General features: G+C 38.5%; 1 protein-coding gene across 2 annotated transcripts in view; it reads left to right on the top strand.

Annotated features, from left to right (window-relative positions):
• rftn1b (raftlin, lipid raft linker 1b) overlaps positions 1-23,301 on the top strand; it is a 272,217-nt gene that overhangs the window by 142,362 nt on the left and 106,554 nt on the right. Inside the window, exons 4-5 of one of the 2 annotated variants that reach the window (XM_030158789.1) lie at positions 3,572-3,680; positions 16,835-17,297. In XM_030158789.1, coding sequence (XP_030014649.1) covers positions 3,572-3,680; positions 16,835-17,297 — 572 coding nt within the window. Of the gene's footprint in view, positions 1-3,571; positions 3,681-16,831; positions 17,298-23,301 lie in introns of both variants that reach the window. The other variant, XM_030158788.1, reaches the window with a different exon arrangement.

Genomic DNA, 23,301 nt, shown 5'->3' with positions numbered 1-23,301 from the left:
CCCCTCGCACGCATTGAAGCTTATTTTGGCATTGATCCAGCTGATGTCATCATGTCTATGCGTCTGCTGATGTCAGCATATCAATTGCTTCTACATGGGTAAATTGAAGCAAAATTAATGTTTTTTATAGACATGAAATTTCGGCCAATATAAGTAAACAGGGGGAAAAAAAATCATAAAAAATTGTAACTTTGAGACCCACTTTTCTCAAAATGTAATGACATCTATTCTGGGTCACTGGAATTGATATGTTATTATCTATTACAACTGGATAATAACAACTGGAATATGTTGTTATTCAACCCAGTTTGGTATGAATTCAACCGATGGTTTTGCTGCTAAAGTGTTAACAAACAAACAAAGACATGAACCAAACCAAAAACAATACCCCTTGCCTCCCCTTTGGGGGGCGGGGTAAAAATATCTAAAAAAAAAAAAAAAAAAAAAAAAAAAAAAAAAAAAAATATATATATATATATATATATATATATATATATATATATATATATATATATATATATATATAAACAACTAAGTCAAATGACATCTACAAACAATATGTGCACTGTAGTCTTGAACACATTTGGATCCAACTTATTAACAACTGAACATGGAATGAATATACAAATTTGTGTTGATCCTGGCGTCATGTGCATCACAATAAGCGTCTGTGTGAAACACAACAGTGGAACCAATGTTTAGCAGTAAAAGTAAAGAAACAAAGCTCTGATTTAGAAAAATTGTAATCAAATGTTTGTTTGTTTGTTTTTTGTTGAAAAACACTGAAATAATACATAACCATGGTTAGTAGAAGTGTACCATGTCAGAGGTGTGTTGTGGCGACTGGTTTAAGATCTAAATCCCTGTGTCACACTGATAAAAGCAGCAGCATCTCCGTAGCATGACCTGGGAATGACAGCCACAGCCTTTCCAACACATCCATCCTTTCTCCTCCTCCACATCAGGTGTCCATGTTAAGCCTGAGCTCACATGGAGCACACACTGACACACACAGCTCGAAACACAAACACACACTTTGATACACACTGATACACACTGTTGCAGACAGTGTGTGGGTCTGTGCAGCCTCTAACAGGATGGAAGGCTGGGAGATAGAGGCTGGGGCATTAGTTTCCTCGAGGGCTGGCTCTGGGATTTCCTCCAGATGATAGGATAAAAAACTACAACACCATATAAATAGATTCTCCCCACTCGAAAATACTCCATAGAGGAGGGGGCCAGACCACATTTGCATTGAATTTCTTGCTTTCTTTGCTCCCCATGTGCTTTCTTTAGATCTGGGATCTATGTCTCACTAAGTGTTTTATTGTATTTCCCCCCACCTCCCACAGCACAATAGAAACATTAACAAAGCTTTGTGATGTGGTGTAATTTGTTGATAGGGGGCTATTTTTGTATTATAGATTTACTGCTTTGGTCTAAGAATAACACACTGCTTCTGGGCAGCAGTGAGTCTAGAGGCTGAAGAACCCTCAGGGGGCTCCTGCAACCAGTGTTCATCACCAAAACAGCAGGAAATACAAACTTCTTTCCCTCCAGATGGTCACATACATGAGTTTTAAAAACACAAATTGAAAAAACAATAAAAATCAGAACAGAAACATAATTAAAGTAATTAAAGTAAATGCTTATAAAGACTTAAAAACTGCTGTTCTGAAAAAGAGATAAAACAAACACATTAACCTAAATAAACACTAACCTCTCCCCCCTCGAACTCCTGCACATAAATCAGAACACAATGAGTAAAATGTCCAGTACCCACAATGCAATGCATTAAATATGCTACAGTATCATTTACAGGTGACACATCCCTTTACAGCGCCACAGTGAACATCACTTCAGTGTATTTAGTATTGTGTTAAAATTAAGTTGGCATACAACAGCAACAAAGTTCAGTTGTATGTTACATGGAGACGTCTTTGACGTATTCTGCTTTTATCTTATAGCACAGTGTTATATATAAAAGTGTAGCAGGGTTGTCAGGCTGTTCTGTTCTTTTGTGTCATTATGAGCATGTTTGGATACGCCTCTTAGTGCGTGAGTCCTGTGCGTATGTTTTGTTTTGTTTTTTTTATGGTTCAGTCATTTTGGGGATAGTGGGGGTCGCCAGGCTCTGTTACCGTTATTTTGGGGGTCGCAAGTTTAAAAGTTTGGGAACCCATGTTCTAAAGGACGATGTGGGGTTTCCTTCTGCAACTTGCTCCTGGATTAATCAGGGACTGATGAAATGAAGTATGTTGGCCCTCAGGGGCCCCTAATGGCCCTAGATACACATCCTACCTGTTTGGAAGATATGGTCCTGGTTCTGCGTGTTTTAGTCACACTTCTATTTGTACTGGGAGTTTGAATGTGTGTGAATGTATGGACAGCATCATGTATCACAGATGATCACAGATGTTTGTCCAGCTACCTGTCTGCCTGATCTGTCTGCCTGCTTGCCTGTCTGTCTGTCTGTCTGTCTGACCTGTCTGACGTGTCTGTCTCTCTGTCTCTCTGTGTTCTCTGACCTGTCTGTCTGTCTGACTTGTCTGACCTGTCTGATTCTCTGTGGTGTCTGAACTGTCTGTCTGTCTGACCTGTCTGTGTCTGTGGTGTCTGACCTGTTTGTCTCTCTCTGTGGTGTCTATCTGTCTGACCTGTCTATCTCTCCATGGTGTCTGACCTGTCTATCTGTCTGACCTGTCTGTCTCTCTGTGGTGTCTGTCTGTCTATCTGTCTGACCTGTCTGTCTCTCCATGGTGTCTGACCTGTCTATCTGTCTGACCTGTCTATCTGTCTGACCTGTCTGTCTCTCTTTGTGGTGTCTGTCTGTCTATCTGTCTGACCTGTCTGTCTCTCCATGGTGTCTGACCTGTCTATCTGTCTGACCTGTCTGTCTCTCTGTGGTGTCTGTCTGTCTGTCTATCTGTCTGACCTGTTTGTCTCTCTTTGTGGTGTCTGACCTGTCTATCTGTCTGACCTGTCTGTCTCTCCATGGTGTCTGACCTGTCTATCTATCTGACCTGTCTGTCTCTCTTTGTGGTGTCTGACCTGTCTATCTGTCTGACCTGTCTGTCTCTCTGTGGTGTCTGTCTGTCTATCTGTCTGACCTGTCTGTCTCTCCATGGTGTCTGACCTGTCTATCTGTCTGACCTGTCTGTCTCTCTTTGTGGTGTCTGTCTGTCTATCTGTCTGACCTGTCTGTCTCTCTGTGGTGTCTGTCTGTCTATCTGTCTGACCTGTCTGTCTCTCCATGGTGTCTGACCTGTCTATCTGTCTGACCTGTCTGTCTCTCTGTGGTGTCTGTCTGTCTATCCGTCTGACCTGTTTGTCTCTCTTTGTGGTGTCTGACCTGTCTATCTGTCTGACCTGTCTGTCTCTCCATGGTGTCTGACCTGTCTATCTGTCTGACCTGTTTGTCTCTCTCTGTGGTGTCTGACCTGTCTATCTATCTGACCTGTCTGTCTCTCTTTGTGGTGTCTGACCTGTCTATCTGTCTGACCTGTCTGTCTCTCTGTGGTGTCTGTCTGTCTATCTGTCTGACCTGTCTGTCTCTCTGTGTTGTCTCCAGGGTGGAGCGGACCCAGTCGGTGTGTCCTTCGTACCGTCTGCAGCTGGAGGACTGTCTGTCTGCTGAGCAGGTTCCCACTACAGAGCTCATCCAGGGTTACGTCAAAAAGGTACGACTGCTTCACCGACTGTCACACAGGCCTTATCAGGTCAAGACAGAGAGTAAACGACAGGAAAAGATGCACAGAGGAAAACTAATATGGATGAGTTTCACACTTAAGCTTAAAGCAGTGTATGACTTTCATCACACATTTTTCTTCAATTTTGTAAAACCTGAGTGACAGCCTAACTATCACTGAGCTGATCATACATGTACTGTAAGGAGTGAGCAGTGGGGGCCCGCCCATACCCTGTCTGCCTGTGAGGTGTGTATGATCAGCCTACACAACGACATATTCTGAAAATGCCATGAAACTGATGTTTAAGTATTGTTTATCACAATCACATTATAAGATGAAAATTGACTTACAGTCATTCCTACCATTTCTTTTGACCCAGTAGCAGACACAGTGTCATCGCTTGTTATTTCCATGTTTGTTGCTGTTGCGACTCCATGGAATTCCCATTCCCACAATGCGACAAACTTTCCAAAAAGGCCCAAGTGACATATCAGTTTGTTATGTAAACAAATGGACTGTTTGTGATGGAGTCATCTTCAGAATGGTTCACCATGAGGGAAATGATTTAGGTTCATAAGCATGAAAAGACTAATGGATCAGTGATAATTCGGTTATCACTGGGGTTTTACACATTTGAAGAAAAATTAGTGATGGAAGTCATACGCTGCTTTAAATTCATTGTGATCAGTGTTGGACAATAGGTAACAAAGACCTTGTAGACATGCTTATTAACATCTTTTGCCGTTAAGACTATTAGAGCTGCAGCTATTTTTGTAATTGATTAATCGATCTTTTTTTTTTTTTTTAATTTGATTAAATTACTATTTGAATAAGCAAAAAAGTTGTACAAATGTGAAAAAGGCACGTATGAAAATGACAAACAACTTGTCCTTTATTCCAGAACCAGCTGAAACAACAACCACAAAAAGTATAAAAGTAAAAGGATATATTAAAAAATCTATATATAAATCACAACAGTAATGACAATTATTCAATTAATTGTTTCAGCTCTAACGACCAAAAGTGTTAGAAACAGCATCATAGTATCTTCTGAGTAAACCAGATGTCATATGTCATACTGGAGTCCATTTTGTTCCCTTTCAACACTCATCTTCGTAATCTATTCAGATCTGTGGTCAAACGTCCATCAGTCTGTTTTTCCACTGGAATGAGTTCATTTATAAAACCATCATTGGTAAAACCCCTCCATACCTTCACTCACTACTCAACATGACCAACAATAACCATAAATTACACCAATCCAATATCAATAAAAAATGTGCAGAAGATATCAGTGTTCTGTTCAGTAACGAGTGCAGTTGGAATTGTCAAGTATTATAAATGAAAAGTGAGTGAGAGGAGCAGTTGACATGTATATAGTAGAATATTTATTTAGCAGATACTCTGTTCTTCATTTCACACAAATCACATACATTTGCATTTCATGTAAATAAACCTGATTTGGACAGATTTATCCTTTTACATAAGCTGAATGTTATTGGTAGAAGACGAGGCTCTGAATGGATGCAAAGGAAAAAATGACAAAAATTGAGATCTATGGATTCGATAAACATTTGGATGAATCTAAAACGCATCATTCACTGTGCAATAAAATTTGGCTACTGCCACAGTAATGTGGCACAAAATATTGGTTTGTCTACTGCCACAGAGCCAATCAGATGTCAGTATTTGGACTGTGACAATAAGAAGTAATGAAATGTCGTTGCCACAGAGCCAGTCATGGATACTGTTCCATGAACTCATTGTCCTCTTGTTGCCACAGTACTGTGGTCATATATGGAGTATACACCCTGTACACAGCACGACCAAATTATGTCAACCTGCAAAAGTTTAATATGGTTTCAGCCTTTTGTCCACATGACACTGGTCGTGTCACTGGTCAGTGCCCTGAAATGGTAATTGTGGAGAACATGTCACAGAGCAGAAAAATCTCACAACACGGCCCTCGCATTGCCGTACGGAGCAAAAGAACACTTTTGGGAAAGGATGATGCCATAGTACCAGGTGACCAGAAGAAGAAAACCCCAGACATAACCTCATGCACATGCTCACTGTATTCTTCTGTGCTTTTAGTGTATCCAGCTGCTCTGTCTGTGTTTGTGTACAGCGATACATATAGGTGTGACATACGTATTACACCGTTTTAACCCAGTTTTCTCGTTTATACCTGGATGCAGATATTTCCTGAAATGATATGTGTATGGATGTAAAACATTTAGAATCCTCAAAAGAAAAATGCCAGGAGCATTTTCATCGGTAACTGGTCTCTATCCTTTTCCTGTGACCGGATAGGCCCATGGCATGTGCAATGTTTATTGTCACAGTACTGTGGCAGCAGGGTGACAGGTTACCACTCTGCACAGGATAGAACCAGGGCACTGATTGGCTCTGTGGTAACAGACAAATGAGAACGTTAGTCCCACAGTACTGTGACAATAGCCACTCGGATAAAATCCTGTGAAGTTTACCAAGGTGCAGTTAAAGTTAGGCATCACTGTCCTACGAACAAACAGAATTATTTAAAGGCTGCTGTTGCTAAGTCATCTGAGCATCCTAAGAACAGTAAAACCTGATCTGTTCATCCACAGTAGAAATCAGACTGTCTGCTAGTCTGCCTGAACTTCACAGGGTTTAAACGTTTACCACAGAACAGCGCTGAAACAAGCACTTGACGCAGCCTGTACACAAGCTGCTGTCAGACTAAAAGCCTTTTAACAGAAGACGACAGCGGAGCTCACGCCACCATGTTGGACGAGTCACAATGAAGAGAAAACTGCGGCATAATTGGCACCTTCTGAAAAGACAGAAAACACAGTGATTCCACAGTGGAAGTCGTCCAGACACATGAGCCCTGTTTTTGTCAAATCACTTTCTCTTTTTGTGTGTGTATATAACCAAAATACCCAAACTACAATAAAATATCACCCTCTACAAACCACCATCTACAAGTCAGCGTTTATAAACACATGCAAATAAGGACGTGTGTTTGTACAGATGTATTTGACCATGTATTGAAGATCCTCATGTAAAAATGTTAAAAGAAATGGCAAAATTGTAACTTTTTACGCTGCCTTTTCTCATGAAGGTAAAACACACAATGAGAATCCCATGTTCTGAATGTTATATGAAAGTATATGAAAAAGTTCTGACACAACAAACATTTAAGTTAAGTAACTATTTTACAGCATCCTGGATATTTCAATCTTCTCATATGAATAAAAAAAGAGAGAATAATAATACCAAAGCCTCTCAGAAATGATAGCATTCTTACACTTCACTGGAAATTCTTGGTTAACAAAAAGACAGCGTGGGCTTGGTTTAACGCAGACAAAAGCTGTAAAGTGATGAACAGAAGACTCACAGATGCTGCTTAACCTGCATAGACCCAAAGATGTTTTTGTTGTGGCGTCCACATACATTTTCCCCTACATTTAATCTTTTCTAAGTGATTTTTTTTTTTACCATTTATTATAATATTATGTATTATTTATTATAATATTCATATTATATTATTATCCATATTTTGCATTTGAAGTATAAGTTATGTATTTTCCTGTATTGAATTCACTGATCATATAGATGTTCATTAAAGCTTAGAGCAAATTCAAAGGTCAACGGAGGAAACTGAAGAAAAAGTGACTTTTTAGGCAAAATATATCCTTAATTAAACACAAATAAAATCCACTGTCATCGATCCAACTCCATGGGTTTTACTGGTGAATCAATGTTGTAGACGATGACGGTGTTTCCATGTTCAGAGCCTCTGAATGTCCAAATGGGTCATATCTGATGACCAAGAAAAAATGACAAACTGCATTTTACACCAATTTAGATGTATTGATAGGATTAGAAGATCAACAGGTAGATGGTTTTGGTCACTGGCGGTTGTTTAGGTCTTTGAGGGTTAATATTTACATTATGTCAAGATCTTTTCCTGACATTAACCATGTTTTATTGCAGTGTTGGGATGCAAATTTTTGTGTCTGGTGGCTTTTTTTGTTAATCCATCAGGGAAGAATATGACAAACGAAACTCCTCAGAGATTACATATATCAATGATTTGCAGAACTGTACAATGGAAACATTTATTTTAATGACTCGGTTGCAAAATCCTGTAAATTCTGCTGGGAGGAAAAACAGAACTAAGCAGTATTGAAGCAGTGGCATGCAGCCACGGTTTGTAATATTAATTCACTCACAACTGAAAGTACATCACATGTAGTCATGAACTAAGGGCTTTGTGTTCCAGATACTCTGACTTTAGATCCATCTGGAATCTAACAGTTGGGACTGTCCATGGGAGAGACAGAGAGAGAGAGAGAGAGAGAGAGAGAGAGAGAGAGAGAGAGAGAGAGAGAGAGACTTTTCATTTTCACATTACTATCCCGTTACACTCAAAGTTTGTGGAAGACCCAAACGCACAGGAAATAACTATTACATTTTGCAATGATAAACAAAATGATATAATAGTTTTATATAGTAGTTATTAATATAATAATCTTTCTGTGTGTAGAAATCTGGAAAAGCAAGAATACAGTAAATGAGAAACAGGAAGAAAAATCCACTAGGAAAAAAAATTCCCCAAATGTTGATATTTTTTTTCTTGTTCTTACATTAATTTGCCTCAGGTTCTGCATCTGTTGTCATTCCACACTTGCATTTTCTGTTCACTGATAGATGAACTTTTGTACTACTCACATGGGATGATTTCAACATTGTTATTATTATTTTTTTGCCAATTCCACTCAGACTTTTTATGCAAATGAATGTTGAGTCCTGCCACATTAAACATGTATTGATCAAATAATCTCCTTTTTAATCCATACTGTTACACTCTACTTGAACTTTCCCAATATAACACCCTGCTAAATGCTTCTCCAGTCGTGTGAACAGAGGCGTACAGCCGTGTTCCACAATCTTAATTTGCACTGAATTTAAATCACATTAGTCCTTCTTAAGATACTAAAGATAGTCATGAACTAAAGTGATTTGTGCAGCAGATTCTGTAAATGTAGATGTGTATCTGGGGTCTGACAGTTAGTCAGCACTCTCAGAAGACTCGCAAAATAAATCTGAGGAGATGAGGAAAGAAAGTCAAAAAGGATAAAGGAAGAAATAATCTGAACATAAAAGCCTATTTTTCTTGACCTTTCAGTGAGTGCTGTGTGTACAGGGGTCAAAGGTCAGAACCAATGTTTCCTAAGTAGTTCATTGTCTGATTTCCATTCTTATTAAAACTGTATCTGTATGAATCGCTGGGAGATTATCTATCGCTTTTTGCTGATGTAAATGTTGGTGCTTCATTTATTTCTGCAGCTGTTCATATGTTTCCCATTGAATATGTTTTTTTCTGTCAGTTTTTTGTATCAGTCTAGATAGATAGATAGATAGATAGATAGATAGATAGATAGAGGTGTACCAAACTAATACATGTAGAACGCAAACACTCGCCATAAGTTTTCACACAAACCTTGAAGCAGAACACACACAGTATGGGCAGGGTGGACGAAAGCTGAACCCATGTGCAATATTTGATATCCTAGACAGACATCTAAGCGGTCCACGCACCATCCACATGCTGAAGGTGAACCAGTATGGCAGCTCAGAGCAGCGTCACAGGTCCAAAGCCAGAGTTGGAAGATCCTCTGTCTTCTCTAAGGTCTCTGATTTGGGAGCATTTCAGATTCCCTGTCGGTTATGTCAATGGAGAGAGACAAGTGGACAAAACAAGAGCAGTGTGCCGGCATTGTTTCATGACAATCAGTTATATTTGTGGTAACACTACAAATTTCATAATGCATTTAAGGCCCACACAGTTGTATAAAAACTTCAGCTGTAGAGTGACACTTCATTGTTCAGAATATGTTGCATTTTTACTTCAATAAAGTTTTTCTCCTTCACTGTACTGAAAATGTATCGAAAATATATCGAACCGAAGAACCCTGTACCAAAAACATACCGAACCAAAATTTTCTGTACTGTTACACCCCTAATAGATAGATAGATAGATAGATAGATAGATAGATAGATAGATAGATAGATAGATAGATAGATAGATAGATAGATAGATAGATAGAAAGACTTTATTTTGAGCATAAGTTGGCAAAAGAAATTACCAGTTTAAACAGGACACTCCAATATATTGAAGGAAATCAGCCAACCAAAAAAGAAAAACAAATGTCACCCAATGTACAACTATTTCATCGTGGCTCTTTAACAGTACTTTATGTCAAAAAAGGAGTAGGAAGAAGCCAAGTGTATATTGTCCTTCCGCAATTATTGCACTGCACCAACTCTCCCATTTCAAAAAAGGGTAAAAACATTTCAAGATGTTTCTGTTCTCTTCTTTCTTGAGTCTTGGATGAGTATTATGTATAACCGGGGGTCAAAATCCAAACAGAAGTGAACGTAGATTCTTCCAGGTTGGTGTCATTTTGCTCAGTAGGTTTTTCTTTTCCAAACAGCAGCTACAGAGTCCAACTCTCATTCAGTGAAGCAGTAATTAATTGTTTCTGTAACATATGTCAGTGTTATGAATGCACCACTGCAGAGAGCTGGTTTCAAATGGTACTTCAGAAGAAATATATGACCCTCCCCCCTCCCTCCTCCTCCTCGTCCTCTCCTGTGTGCTGCTTATGCTTCGTCATCATCATTCAACCTCTGCTTAATCTGTATATTACGGAACGTTCCGGTGGCCTTTGAAGCCTCTCTCCTGAACCTTTCCGCACATTTTGCCCTTCTATTAGTCATGCAGCTGCAGTCCTGTAGGACCTCATTACTGTTGCTTATCATTTTAATCTAGTGAGTCGCTACAGGCCTGCTGCTGGATGAGGAGGGGGCCCAGCTATAGAACTCTATTATAAAGGAAGTGGACATGGATGAGTGGTGGAGGACGGAGCAGGAACGTCCATCCCCTTCAGGCTTCCTCTCAGTTTGTTTCTGATTTTCTCATTCTTCATTGATTTTTTTTCTCCCTCTGTGTCACTCATTGTCTCTTGTTTCTAACTCTCACCATCTCCATCTCTGCCTCCCTTCCTTCCACCCCCCCCACCCCACCCCCCCATCTCTCTCTGGGGTTTTCATCTTGACCTTCAGACACCTCCTCCTCTCGATGCCACTTTAATAACTTACGTGGGAAATAGGAAATGTGGTTTCAAGTCAAAATTGAAATGGGTTTTCACTGCAGGCTGTTGATATTCTAGTGGCAGAAAAGGGAAGCTGCTTCCTGAATATTTTTCATCAGGTTTGTGTTTGGCATTATTTTGGTTAATGAAGAGAAACAATGCGGTGAAAAAGTTTTTCTTTTGACCTCAAAACCTCATTTTCTCGACCAGAGTCGGGTCCTTCAGAACCGTTGAAACTTGTCCGTTCATTTAGATTGACAAGTTTTAATGAATACTGAGCATGTGTTCATTCTGAGGGTGAACCCATGTCCACTGTTGTCTGGATCTCAGTGTCTGACAGGGAAAAGAAAAGAGGGTTAGTCATGGTATGAATGAATGCAGAACAATATGCCATCGAAATGCACTCATCTGAGCCAGGCCATGTCTGCAGGTGGTCTGATTGAATTTTAGATGTGAACAGAATCTGTCATCCTCATCTCCCAGAAATTACATCGGCATATATATAGAACTAAATCACATTTGTTATGTTTTGTAAGAAACACAGCAACATTTGGTTGGAGTTAGGGAAAGATACAAGGGATTATTTAACACAAAAAGCAAAAGAATGACATTATTTACTTTAAGGATTACACAAAACCCCCAGTATGAAGAGCCAGACAAAAGAGAAAATTCAGTTGTCCACCTTGGCCTCAGGGAAATTATCACAACATTACATAAAACTTTCAGCCAGCTTCTAGGAAAATGAGTAATTTAGTCCTAATCCCCAAATATGGAGTCTGGTATGAAGATGGAAGAGTCTGCAAACAAAAACTGTTTTCATTATGAATTAATCCTGTGATGGTTTTCATAATTCAGCAATTAAATGCACATTATTTAATTTTTCGCTGTTATGCGTCTCAGTCAAAAATAATAACTAAAAGAGCTCTTCTGTTCGATGATGTTTTGAAGTAGTATGGGATGATGGCAGTAATTTCAACACTGCTGATGAAAGTATAATAGAAGTGGACGTAGCCACGGTGACGTCACCTACTGGAGGCAGAAATGACCCGAACTGTCCAACATCACCACTAACCCACTGAAAATGCAGATTATTGTATCTTCTATTGTATATGAGATGCTTTTTTTACATTAATACCTTTTGTGTTGTCATTCTGGGTTCATGCTTATTTCTTGAATGTGTAAGAGGATAATTATCTGTCATGGATCAATAAAATATCAAATATAGTCTAATCTAACAAAATATTATTATTCATATTATATCAAATTATATTGCAGATTTGTAAACAGTATGTATATAGGCCTGTGCAAAGAAAAAGTAATTTAAATTTTATATCTCTTAAATCTTTTTTATTTCCTCTCACTCTTGAGTCTTTCTGCCTTTTTACACTTTGTTTTGTGCATTTTCTGCTGTATACACTGCAATTTACCCACAGTGGGGTCAATAAAGTTATATCTTATCATAATTTATCGTATCTTATCTTATAGTATTGTAACGTATCTTATCTTATAGTATTGTATCGTATTGTGTCGTATCTTATCTTATTGTATATTATCTTATCGTATCTTATAGTATCGTGTCGTGTCATCTCTTCTCTTTTCTTCTCGTATCGTATTGTATCATATCGTGTCGTATCTTATCTTATCTTATCTTATCTTGAAATGCCAAATGAATGTTAACATTAGGAAATAAAGCTAAGCTAAGCTAACAGGCAGGTATTTTACCAGTAAACTCCACTGATATTGCACCAAATAAACTAGACACACAACATAATATTTGCATTGATAATAGTAATGTCATGTTTGTGTAATGTGTAAGTAAATTATTAGCAGTTCAGCTGACGGACCATTTAATATAATACTGATTTAATGCGAACATTAGCTACTGTAGCTAAGTTACGCTAACAGAAAGGCATTTTACTTGAGCACTGGTAAACCTGGTGTTGAAATTTCCCAACACTAGAAACTTTAACAATAACCTTTGAAATGTTAAAAATCTAACAAATGTAATAAGTTCTGCTAAATATTAAAATGTAGGACTTGTGTGTGATAACAGTAATGTCTTTGTAATGTGTAAATACAATAATGAGCAGGTTTATCTGGCAGACCATACGATGCAATACTGAATTAATGCAAACATTAAAGGTAGGGTAGGAGATCCTGGAAAAACGGTTGAAAATGGTTGAAAAACAGCAAGGTACGTTTTGAAAATACACAATTCAAAAGTCCAAACCCCAAAACCACACTTCCAGAATACGAGAACGTGCAATGCTCGTTCCAGAATGCTCACGAGCGCTGTACAGCATCAATTCGATTGATTTGTGCTCAAAGAGAGGGGAGGGACAAATGTCAGTTGAGTTTGATAGACATATCACCATTCAATCATTTCAATGGGCCGGTTAAAATGATTGGATGGTGTTTTATCAGTCCTGTCCTTTCCACAAGTGACTAAAATTTTTATTTTTGTGTTAGAGCATTTATTTAATTGGTTGTAATCAGGGTGTGAAGGGGATTTTAAGCAATATAGTAAAAAAAAAAAAAGCTCCAGGAAAACATCGCCTACCCTAACTTTAAGTAAAGTGTCTATGTTATTCTAACAAACTGGGTAATTAGGAACCAGTAAGTATGATTAAACTACCCAGCAAAATCAATGAATCTACAGTTTACAAGTGTCTCAGGGAAAAATTATTCAATAAAAAGAAGTGCAGGGCCTTCTATATATTAGCTCTAAACTCTTATTAATGGAATAATAATTAACAGACGAAGCATCAGAATACATATATGAGGGTCAGAGTAAAGTGAATGCCGACTCCTGGAAAAAGGGACTGACTGAATATTTCTACAGAAAAAAATCTACGTTTTAGTTATTATGCATTATACCTTTACTTTTGTACTTAAAATTTCAGAATATGCTTCACCATGAGCAGAAGATATTTACAATCCCTAAAATAACACCTTCAAATTGTTTGCTATTTCCAAATAATGTTTCTAGATGGTTTTATTAATAGAAAACTGGTTCCAGCATCCCATATTTATGATGTATGTATGAAGAAAGCATGAAAATGAACTGTAATGTGGTTCTACTCTGGACTGCTTACATTATTACACTTACCGTCTAAAATGTGCAATCTGTGATCTTGATGTTTGTCATGATGGAAGTCTGTCTGCAAGATGGTCCTGCATAAAAAAAAAAAATCCCACAAATCTCAATGGCTGTACTTTGTCAAACAAGTGATTTAATAAAATGATAATGACAATAATGGTACTAAAAATAAATTCAATTATTACAACCCAGTGTGTGAATCTACCCATCCTATCAAGTGCACCAACATTAAACAGTCAAAACCATTCATCTTTCTCACTGACTGCCTGCATTACCATTAAATGAGATACAACAGTTGCTCCCTTTTATCTCAGCAATTCCATTTCAACATATTGGTGTGGGAATTATGATGTGGATTCACCCAGAGAGCGTTCACTGATATTAAACAATATGGCTGGAAACAATGCAACTGTTTTCCAATTTAATTTCATAGTGAATAACCTGCGATTTGATTTGATTTTTATTCGCTTCCTTCTCCATGGCTCAAGATAGAGACGGGTGGGTGTTTTTTTTTTTTTATTATTATTATTATTTTATTTTATTTGGAGGGGGTTGGGTAGCGGAGGTTGCAGGGGTGAGGTGGCACAAATGGAGAATGGCATCATTAACATTCTCTGACAGCTAATGTTTCAATCTCACTCTGTGGCAAAATCCCAATATTGACATAAATGCCAGACAACAATAAGACAGACAAAAGGGTGCAGTGGAATTGGGATGCAGCCCGGGCCTAACAAGGGTTGTGACCGTTCCAATCTAATCAACTGCTGTGTGATTGCACAGGCAACTGGGAAGGAATGGGGAGGGAAAAGGGGAGAAGAAAACAAAACCAAACCAAAAAAACAGCAAAATCACTCAACTCAGCTATAGAAAAACAATTCTGTATCAAGATAATTGATCTGAAACTCATTCAGAAAGTTTGATTTTACTTTGAAATCACTTGGGAAAGAAATTTTGCTTGTGCTTCTCCTAATGTGCTTGATATTTTGAATTTCAAGTTTATCTTTTTGTCATTTTGCAAAACACAGTGCTAAATGTACATGATGCCTGATGTACTTAGAGCAGTGGTTCCCAACCTCATTTTAACAGCACATACTTCTGGTGACTCCAGACATTCAAAACGGAGATTTTTTTTGTTGCTAAAATTAATGTGTTTTTGATCATGTAATAGTTTGCTATACTATGTTGCAAATAAATGTTAATTTTAGACGAAATTTAGGCTGTATAATGTATAATATTATGGATGTAGGCAGAAAAGCCAGGTGTAGATTATTGCACAAAGTGAGAATTTCAGTCAACCCAGCTTGTATTTACAAGGCTGACAATTAATACTGAACAAACAATAACTCAAACTATGAATTATGAAAGAGCTGCAGCATCTGAAACTGGCGACAAAAAACATTTGAAAGATAAACAGCACCACAGTGCTTCAGTTTCAGCTTCAGTTTGTCATGTCTTTTATGCATTGTGACTGTCTCTCTCAATTCACCATATATTTTTTATTAGTATGTTTTTTTGTTTGTTTGTTTGTTTTTTTATCAATTGCTAGAAACTTCAGGTGACCCCATTTGAATTCCAGGCGGCCTCACCTGGGGTCCCAACCCCAAGGATGAAAAACACTGACTTATTGTCTGTGTGTTATTTATAACAAGACTACCTCTGAGCATTGTACTGCCATACTGCACAAAAACCTAAAAAAAAAAAAAAAAAAGCCCAAGGATTAGTTTAGTTTAATTTCAGTGTACAGTATATTTAGAATATTTTCACTGTCAGCCAATCCAATACAAGTAAGTAAATTTTATTTATAGAGCAATTTTAACAGACAGGGAGTCACAAAGTGCTTCACAGTACGGAATACGATTAAAATACAATACAATTTAAAATACAATAAATACATTAAATGCAGTCAGTTGTATCAGCCCTGAGTCAGTTTGGATTTAAAATCCTGCTTGAACAGAAATGTATTAAGATGTTTTTTTTAAAAGACTCAACAGAGTCCATAACAATGAAGATGCTGTATAAGTCTGTTCAAAGCCCCCAGACTCACAGTATTTAGGAATGTTTAAGATTTTCATGGAAAGACCAATCTGATTGTTCAGTGTAGAAAGCACTATAGAAACAGATAGAGGCTCAGGCTACATTTGCACGCAGCAGGGTATTTTGGATAACGGATATTTCCCACATGTGCACACATGACCGTTTTCAGAAAAATCTGTTTACACTGCCCCATATACTGTATCTACACTGTCAAGAGGATACCAAGCCTGTAGATGGCAGTGTGGTGAGACCATCAAGTACCACTAACTAATCAGAATCCTGAAAAGAATCACAACAAAACGTTACTTCGATTAGTCGCAAATGTGATGCAAATGTATTTCTGTCAAAAACTGTGACGTCTGTCCAAGATCTCCTTTTCCCTCTGTTTACACGCAAACGCTAAAACAGAGATTTGCACTTTAGCTGGAGTTTTTAGAAACTATCCTTTTCAGTGGGCGTGGCCATCATTGTATAAACGATAAGCGCAAATGCAGAGAAAAATCTTCGTTTTGCCAGATACCCGACTACGTGTAAACGTAGCCTCAGAAATGGAATTATTAATGGAATTAGCCAACAAGCAACTCCAAAACAACACAATCACAAATCTTATACAGTGAAAGTTTAAATTGGCATTGATTTTATTTTTTTGTTTGCCTTTCTTGGTTAATGTCAACGTACTCTATGATGATGATGATGATGATGAAGAAAAACATTTTTAGTAGCTGAACACAATTCAGTCTTTTCTAATGTTTTCTGCAATTATTTTGAAGATGATTTCACATAGCTGCAGTAGCCTTTGTGTCTGTATTTATGGGATATTTATTATTCAGTCCTTTTATTGTATCTTATTATTCTCACAATAGCAGATCCAGGACGCAGCCGACCAGGGGGTGATGTTCGTTGGATTTATTCAGGAACCTTACGGGGCGCCATGCACCACAATCAGAGAACCAGACACCCCCTCTCTGTCCCTGCACTCCAGCCCCAGCTCCATCCTCGGCTCCCTGGGAAGCTGCAGCCCCTCCAACCCCTCCAGCCCCACATATCATGGAGGGCCCAGAGGTCGGGATGACACCGTGGACAAAGAGGGAAATGCCTCACCGTGCACAGCTGGAGGAGGAGCACAGTGTGTGGAGAAGAACAGTGAGAACATGGGGAACTGTTCAGGGAGGGTGGAGGCCGACGTGGCTTCAGCCCCGGCCTCGCCCACGTCGGAGGGGGGGCACAGTGAGGAGCTGACGGAGGATGAGTCTCTGTGTCACAACAACAACAAAGCCGGCGGCGCAGAGACAAAAGAGAGGCCGAGGTACCGGCAGCGGAGAGGCGATGGTGAGTGGTCTCCATGGTAACCATCATCAAATATAACTAAAAATGAGACATGAACTGGGTCACACAAAAACCCTATAATTTAGAGAAAAATTAACTGTAAAACTGTAATATACTGTAAAGAAAGGAGGATACATCTTTGATAGGATGACAGATAAGTGACTTTAAAAGGACCTGGAGACGTGTAAATGTAAGGAATTCAGATTCAGAATATTTTATTCATCCCAGAGGAAACTGTGTGGTTGTAGTTTTCCCATGCAAGTATAAAAGTAGGACTGAAGCTCTAAATATACACATATAGCTACAAATATATGTACATATTAAAGCACTTAAAATGCAATTACAACACAATTGTGTACAATATGTATCAGATAATAATATTAATATGATAAGTAAAAGAAATGTGCATAATCCCAGTTTCCCTCTTTAAGGATGTGCAGATTAAAGTCATTCATGTCCATGTATTCACCCAGACTCATATTTAGATTCACTGACTGATGGAATTGAGGCAAAGGTGGTAAAAATCAACCTCCTTTCTCATGCTGCTTCTTTGATCCAGACTTTTGGACTTTTCAGTTTAATCGGAGCTAAAATCGTGTGAGCGAAACCTCCGTCAAACCTCAGTTCAACTAACAGCCACGGTCTCAGTCTGGGTCCAACTGATCCACAGTTTGGTTCATTTCTAGTCTGAAACACTTGAGGCTTTTCTCATTTCTCTATTTTGTGCCTCAACGTTCGTCCTCCTGCTTTGACCCAGAAATCGATCTCAGCGCCATGTTGAAGAATGTCTCGATTGCATCTTGAAGAACAAGGACTGAGTTGAGAGGAGGCCAGTGGAGATACTCTGAGTGAGAATATAACACTGTTATTCTGTGGTGAAATGTAAAAGAGACGTATTTATAAGTGATTTAAAGCTGCAGTGCTTGATAGTTTTTGTGTCATTTGGCAAAAAACCCATAATTACCATTTAGTGTATTGTAATTGAAGTGGTCTACCACCATGGGAGGAGGTTTTCAGACAGGTAGGGGGTTAAATATGTGACAGATATAATTACTGATCAGACATGACTCTGAAGCTCTGGACTGAGAATAATGGTTTCATTCCATCTGTTTGATTTGGACTGAGAGAAGAGAACTGCAAAAGGAAGGGCTGTACAAATGTTTTTCCCCACACGGTTTTGACTAGAGCTTCAACTATTGATTATTTTTGTGACTGATTAATCTATCCATCATTTTCTTCTATCCAATTAAACTCTTTGTCTCCTCTATTTCAAAAGAGGAAAAAAATTGTAGAAAAAAAATTGACAGAAAAAACATGTCCTTTATTCCAGAATCAGATCAAACAACCATAAAAAGTACAGAAGTAAAAGGATAGATAGATAGATAGATAGATAGATAGATAGATAGATAGATAGATAGATAGATAGATAGATAGATAGATAGATAGATAGATAGATAGATAGATAGATAGATAGATAGATAGATAGATAGATAGATAGATAGATAGATAGATAGATAGATAGATAGATAGATAGATACAGTGTGGGGAAGCAAAATTTACAATGAACATTTAGTTGTTTTTTCTCAGCAGGCACTTCGTCAATTGTTTTGAAACCAAACATATATTGATGTCATAATCATACCTAACACTATTATCCATACCTTTTCAGAAACTTTTGCCCATATGAGTAATCAGGAAAGCAAACGTCAAAGAGTGTGTGATTTGCTGAATGCACTCGTCACACTAAAGGAGATTTCAAAATAGTTGGAGTGTCCATAAAGACTGTTTATAATGTAAAGAAGAGAATGACTATGAGCAAAACTATTACGAGAAAGTCTGGAAGATACTATTAAAGAAGAATGGGAGAAGTTGTCACCCGAATATTTGAGGAACACTTGCGCAAGTTTCAGGAAGCGTGTGAAGGCAGTTATTGAGAAAGAAGGAGGACACATAGAATAAAAACATTTTCTATTATGTAAATTTTCTTGTGGCAAATAAATTCTCATGACTTTCAATAAACTAATTGGTCATACACTGTCTTTCAATCCCTGCCTCAAAATATTGTAAATTTTGCTTCCCCACCCTGTATATATATATAACAATAATACCAACAGTATAAAAGTATATAGAAAGCTATTTATAGAAATAAACAACAACATACAAGTCAAATGCAATATGTGCACTGCAGTCTTCAACACATTTGGATCTAACTTACTAACAACTTAAGATGAAACTAACATATAACTGTGTGTTGATCCTGGTGTCATGTGCGTCACAATAAGTGTCCGGGTGAAACACAAGAGTGGAACCAAGGTTTAGCAGCAGCAAAATTAAGGAAATGAAACTTCACTTCAGGAAAATTATCATTTATTTCTTTATTTTTAAATTGATTCAAGTCAACTAATTGTTTCAGCTCTAGTTCAGACATTCCAACTTCTTAGCAGTTCTAGGAAGTTATGACAAAAAACAGAGCCAGTGTCAGGTATAATAAACTGGTGAAGAAAGAGGAGATGAAGTTTCTAATATACATACATTCCAAAAAAGTAATGAAAAAAAAAATAAGCTTGAAAACCACTTTAAAATATTGAATCTTTAAATCTATTTTTCTGAGAGGACTGGAAGGATAAGGGAGGATGACAGAGCTTGAGGTTGGTAACAGTCACACCATAATATTAATAATAATACAGTGGTTTTGTTTTTCTATTTTAAATGTGTGTGGTTCTTCTTAAAATGTCTGCTTCACTGTCGATCCTGTGAAACAAATTTCTTTCTTCGTGTTAAATGTTGACAATAAAGGATCTTGAATCTTCAGTCTAGCAATGAAATTAATGTTAACATTATCTATAGCACAGTGGCTCGTCTTTCAGACAGGGGAAGCTTATTGTCGGCTTACATTAAAAAAAAATTGTCAAGTTATTTGAACATACATTCGTCCCTCCATTCCTTTTTAAGAAAATGGTCAGTGACCTTATCGTACCAAGTAGGCGTCTTTTCCAGGGACTGGACCAGTGTCCTCTCAATGTCCAGCAGAGCTGGGCTGCTTAGATTGCCTTGGCCCATTGTGTTGTGGGTGTTAGACTTCAGCCTTTTTAAACTACAGATGCTCCTTTCACTCCGACCTAGCCGACAGTTTGATTGATTTAACTATCTACAAAACAATATTAAACTCGAACAAGAAATGATTAAATTATGTAACTGAAACAAGAAAACGCTGAAATTATGTTAAATTGAAACAAGGAAGTACAATGAGTGTGTTTTATTTACAGTGCAAGAAATGAACGAGTAATTTCGTAGTGGTTTCTCTCTTGATTTCCCAGCAGAATGCGTGACGGTATTAAACTGAACTGTGTCAGTGAAGGAGTAGATCTCAAACTAGCTGTCAATCAAACGGGATTCAGCCTTTCGACTGATCATCCAATCAGCACGTGGGATTCTGGCGTCCAGCCCAGCCCATAGCTCCATTCACCCCCAGAGACGCCCGGCGTTCGGGGGCGGGACAACATCGTGGCATTTATCCAATTACCGTCCAGTTTTGAGGATATGAAAAAAACTGTTCCACTCAGTCCCATTGAAGCCCAGAGACGTCCGCAGTCTACGGACAAATGCACTGAGCATGTGTAGGATGTAGCGGGTCATGTAAAGTTCCGTATGTGATCCCAAAAGGACAATGTGAGCCCAAAACTAAGCAGGTCTAATGTGTCCAGCTGAACAAATACATGGACCTCGGTTCCGACTTCCAGCTGTGAAAAGACTCTGAGTGTTAGCTTGGTTTGTTTTTGAATGAATGTCTCCGTTAATGGAAATTACACTACAGTAATTGGTCTAATGAGACTGCAGTAATTAAAGGTCAAAATTTTTAAAAAAGAAGAAGAATTAAGCATCTAAAAATAAATAAATAAATGAAGACTAGACTCCATGAGACCTGCTACACAAATCAAACTATTGCAAATTATTCAGATAATGAGGGAATGACAATTAAGATAATTAAAGGTCAAAACTTCAAACTGTGAAAAGCATCGACAACACAAGCTTGACCCTGATGAAACATGGAGAGATGATTGTCTGGGAAACCTTTATGCATGATGATGTTGGAGCATTTGTTAAGCAAATCATGCTTTATTTGTTCAATTAGAATCCCAGTTAAGGGTTGAGTCTGACTCCTCTGACCTCAGCGCTGGGGAGGGGGTTAATGAAAGGGTTTTTTACATTTGCACATGGGATTATGGCATAAACTGAAGAGCTGTTCTGTAGTCTTGAAGATGCTTTATATGCGCTCTCAGTAAAATATTCCTCGACCAATGACAGGATTTAAATCCAACATTTTGACTGACTGTGCAGGCTTCCAAAACACCTGTGGTCGACCATTTACAGCAAAGGTCTAGGCTGTAAACCTCCGTCACAGGGTCTCCTGGGGGCACAGGAGTCTTGTTTTCCAATATGCTGAACAGCTATGGAGTTTGTGTCTGACAACACCAAAAACAAAACCATGTATTGAAGCTTTAGTTTCTTGTTTGGTTATTAGACGTGGGATGTGAAGGGTTATGAAGAATAGGTGTTAATACTCAAATGTTCACTGGAGGCTGTTTAAATGCTAGTTCAGACTGCAAAACATTAACCTCCATCACATCTCCAGTTGTTCAGAAACCTTTGACATAATTTCCAAAGTCATGAAAGGGTTTACAGTTAAATCCAGCATTCAAAGCCCATTTACAGAGACTTCACTGTAGCTTTTTCTGCCATAAAATCTCAGCTATTCACACTGACAGAATTTCATGTTTAGCCCATATCTGTCCATACATCATGTTTTTTTTTTGTTTTTTTTTACATCTGAATCTACACCTTTGGCTGTATAAATAAAAACCAGCATGGTGCTGTGGATCCCACTTAAAACACTTGGCAACTGCAGAGGTGTCATTTCCAGCTATTGCCTCAATGTTACACAACAATGTGCTGCCTTGGGATATAATCCTCTCTATCCCTTACACAAAGGGGATCGCATTATAGCTGTGGCGCATACAAATTTACAACCACACTTAGCTGATGGAGCAGGGAATCTGTGAAATTCACCACAGCATTTTGTCAGGTTTTTTTTTTGGAAACTTTAGGTTTCACCGCTCACTTTTCTGCCTTTCCCCTGAAGCAGATGTACACAGCCACACCTCAATCAGTTATTCATGATTTTCTGTGGGAATGGTGTTGAAATTAGCGCAGACATTTATAGTTTCGGCTTTATTTGAGCATTTCAGCTTAACAGATGGAGACTCCCACCACCATCACTCCCCTCCTACAGTCTCTGCTCCTCACACAAAACCTATTTGTGATATGTGTTGGATAATATGTGTGACACACGTCCCACAGGGACTGTTATATGTGTTTGTTTCTACTGAATATTTGCAACTAGGGTGCAATGCGGTGGGTTCAAAGCTAATAATACTAGATATTGCATAATGAATGTACTCTACAGAGAGAACATACGTGTGTGTGTGTCCAGATCTCCATTTGCATGTGGTAACACACTCTTGGCATCAGAGCAGACCACAGCCCACTGGTCCATCTGGGCCCCCCCACAGTGCATTTTGCAGTGAGATAATCCCCCATTGCCTCGTCCTCTACTTCCCTCAGCTTCACAGCTCTCCCTCTCCCCCCACCTTCATCCCCCTCTGAATCTCTGCAACAACGCCAGCAGCACTGGTGTAGCAGCCAGCCGTGGTGGGGGGGTGGGGGGTGGGGGCCTGCCAAGCTCCCATGTCCCTCTCTACTAATGCCCAGTCTGCCGAGGAGGCCCACACTACCAGCTCACACTGGCTTGTCCACGCTAATCCTCAGATTCTGAGGTGAACGGCGTGCAAACGCTGGCAGAGAAGCTGGCAGGAGTCAGGGTTTGATGGTTGAATGAGGAACACAGAGGCTGAAACGAAGGCTCTGGACAGAAAACCAAGTCTGATACGTTGTCTTGATTTAAATGTGTGACTGGTTTCAAAGATAGAGATTACGATGGAGAAAAACT

This window comes from Sphaeramia orbicularis, chromosome 16 (genome assembly GCF_902148855.1).
Source record: "Sphaeramia orbicularis chromosome 16, fSphaOr1.1, whole genome shotgun sequence".
NCBI classification, from domain to species: Eukaryota; Metazoa; Chordata; class Actinopteri; order Kurtiformes; family Apogonidae; genus Sphaeramia; species Sphaeramia orbicularis.
The sequence above is the reverse complement of the archived record's forward strand: the minus strand, read 5'-3'. Positions and strand labels throughout refer to the sequence as shown.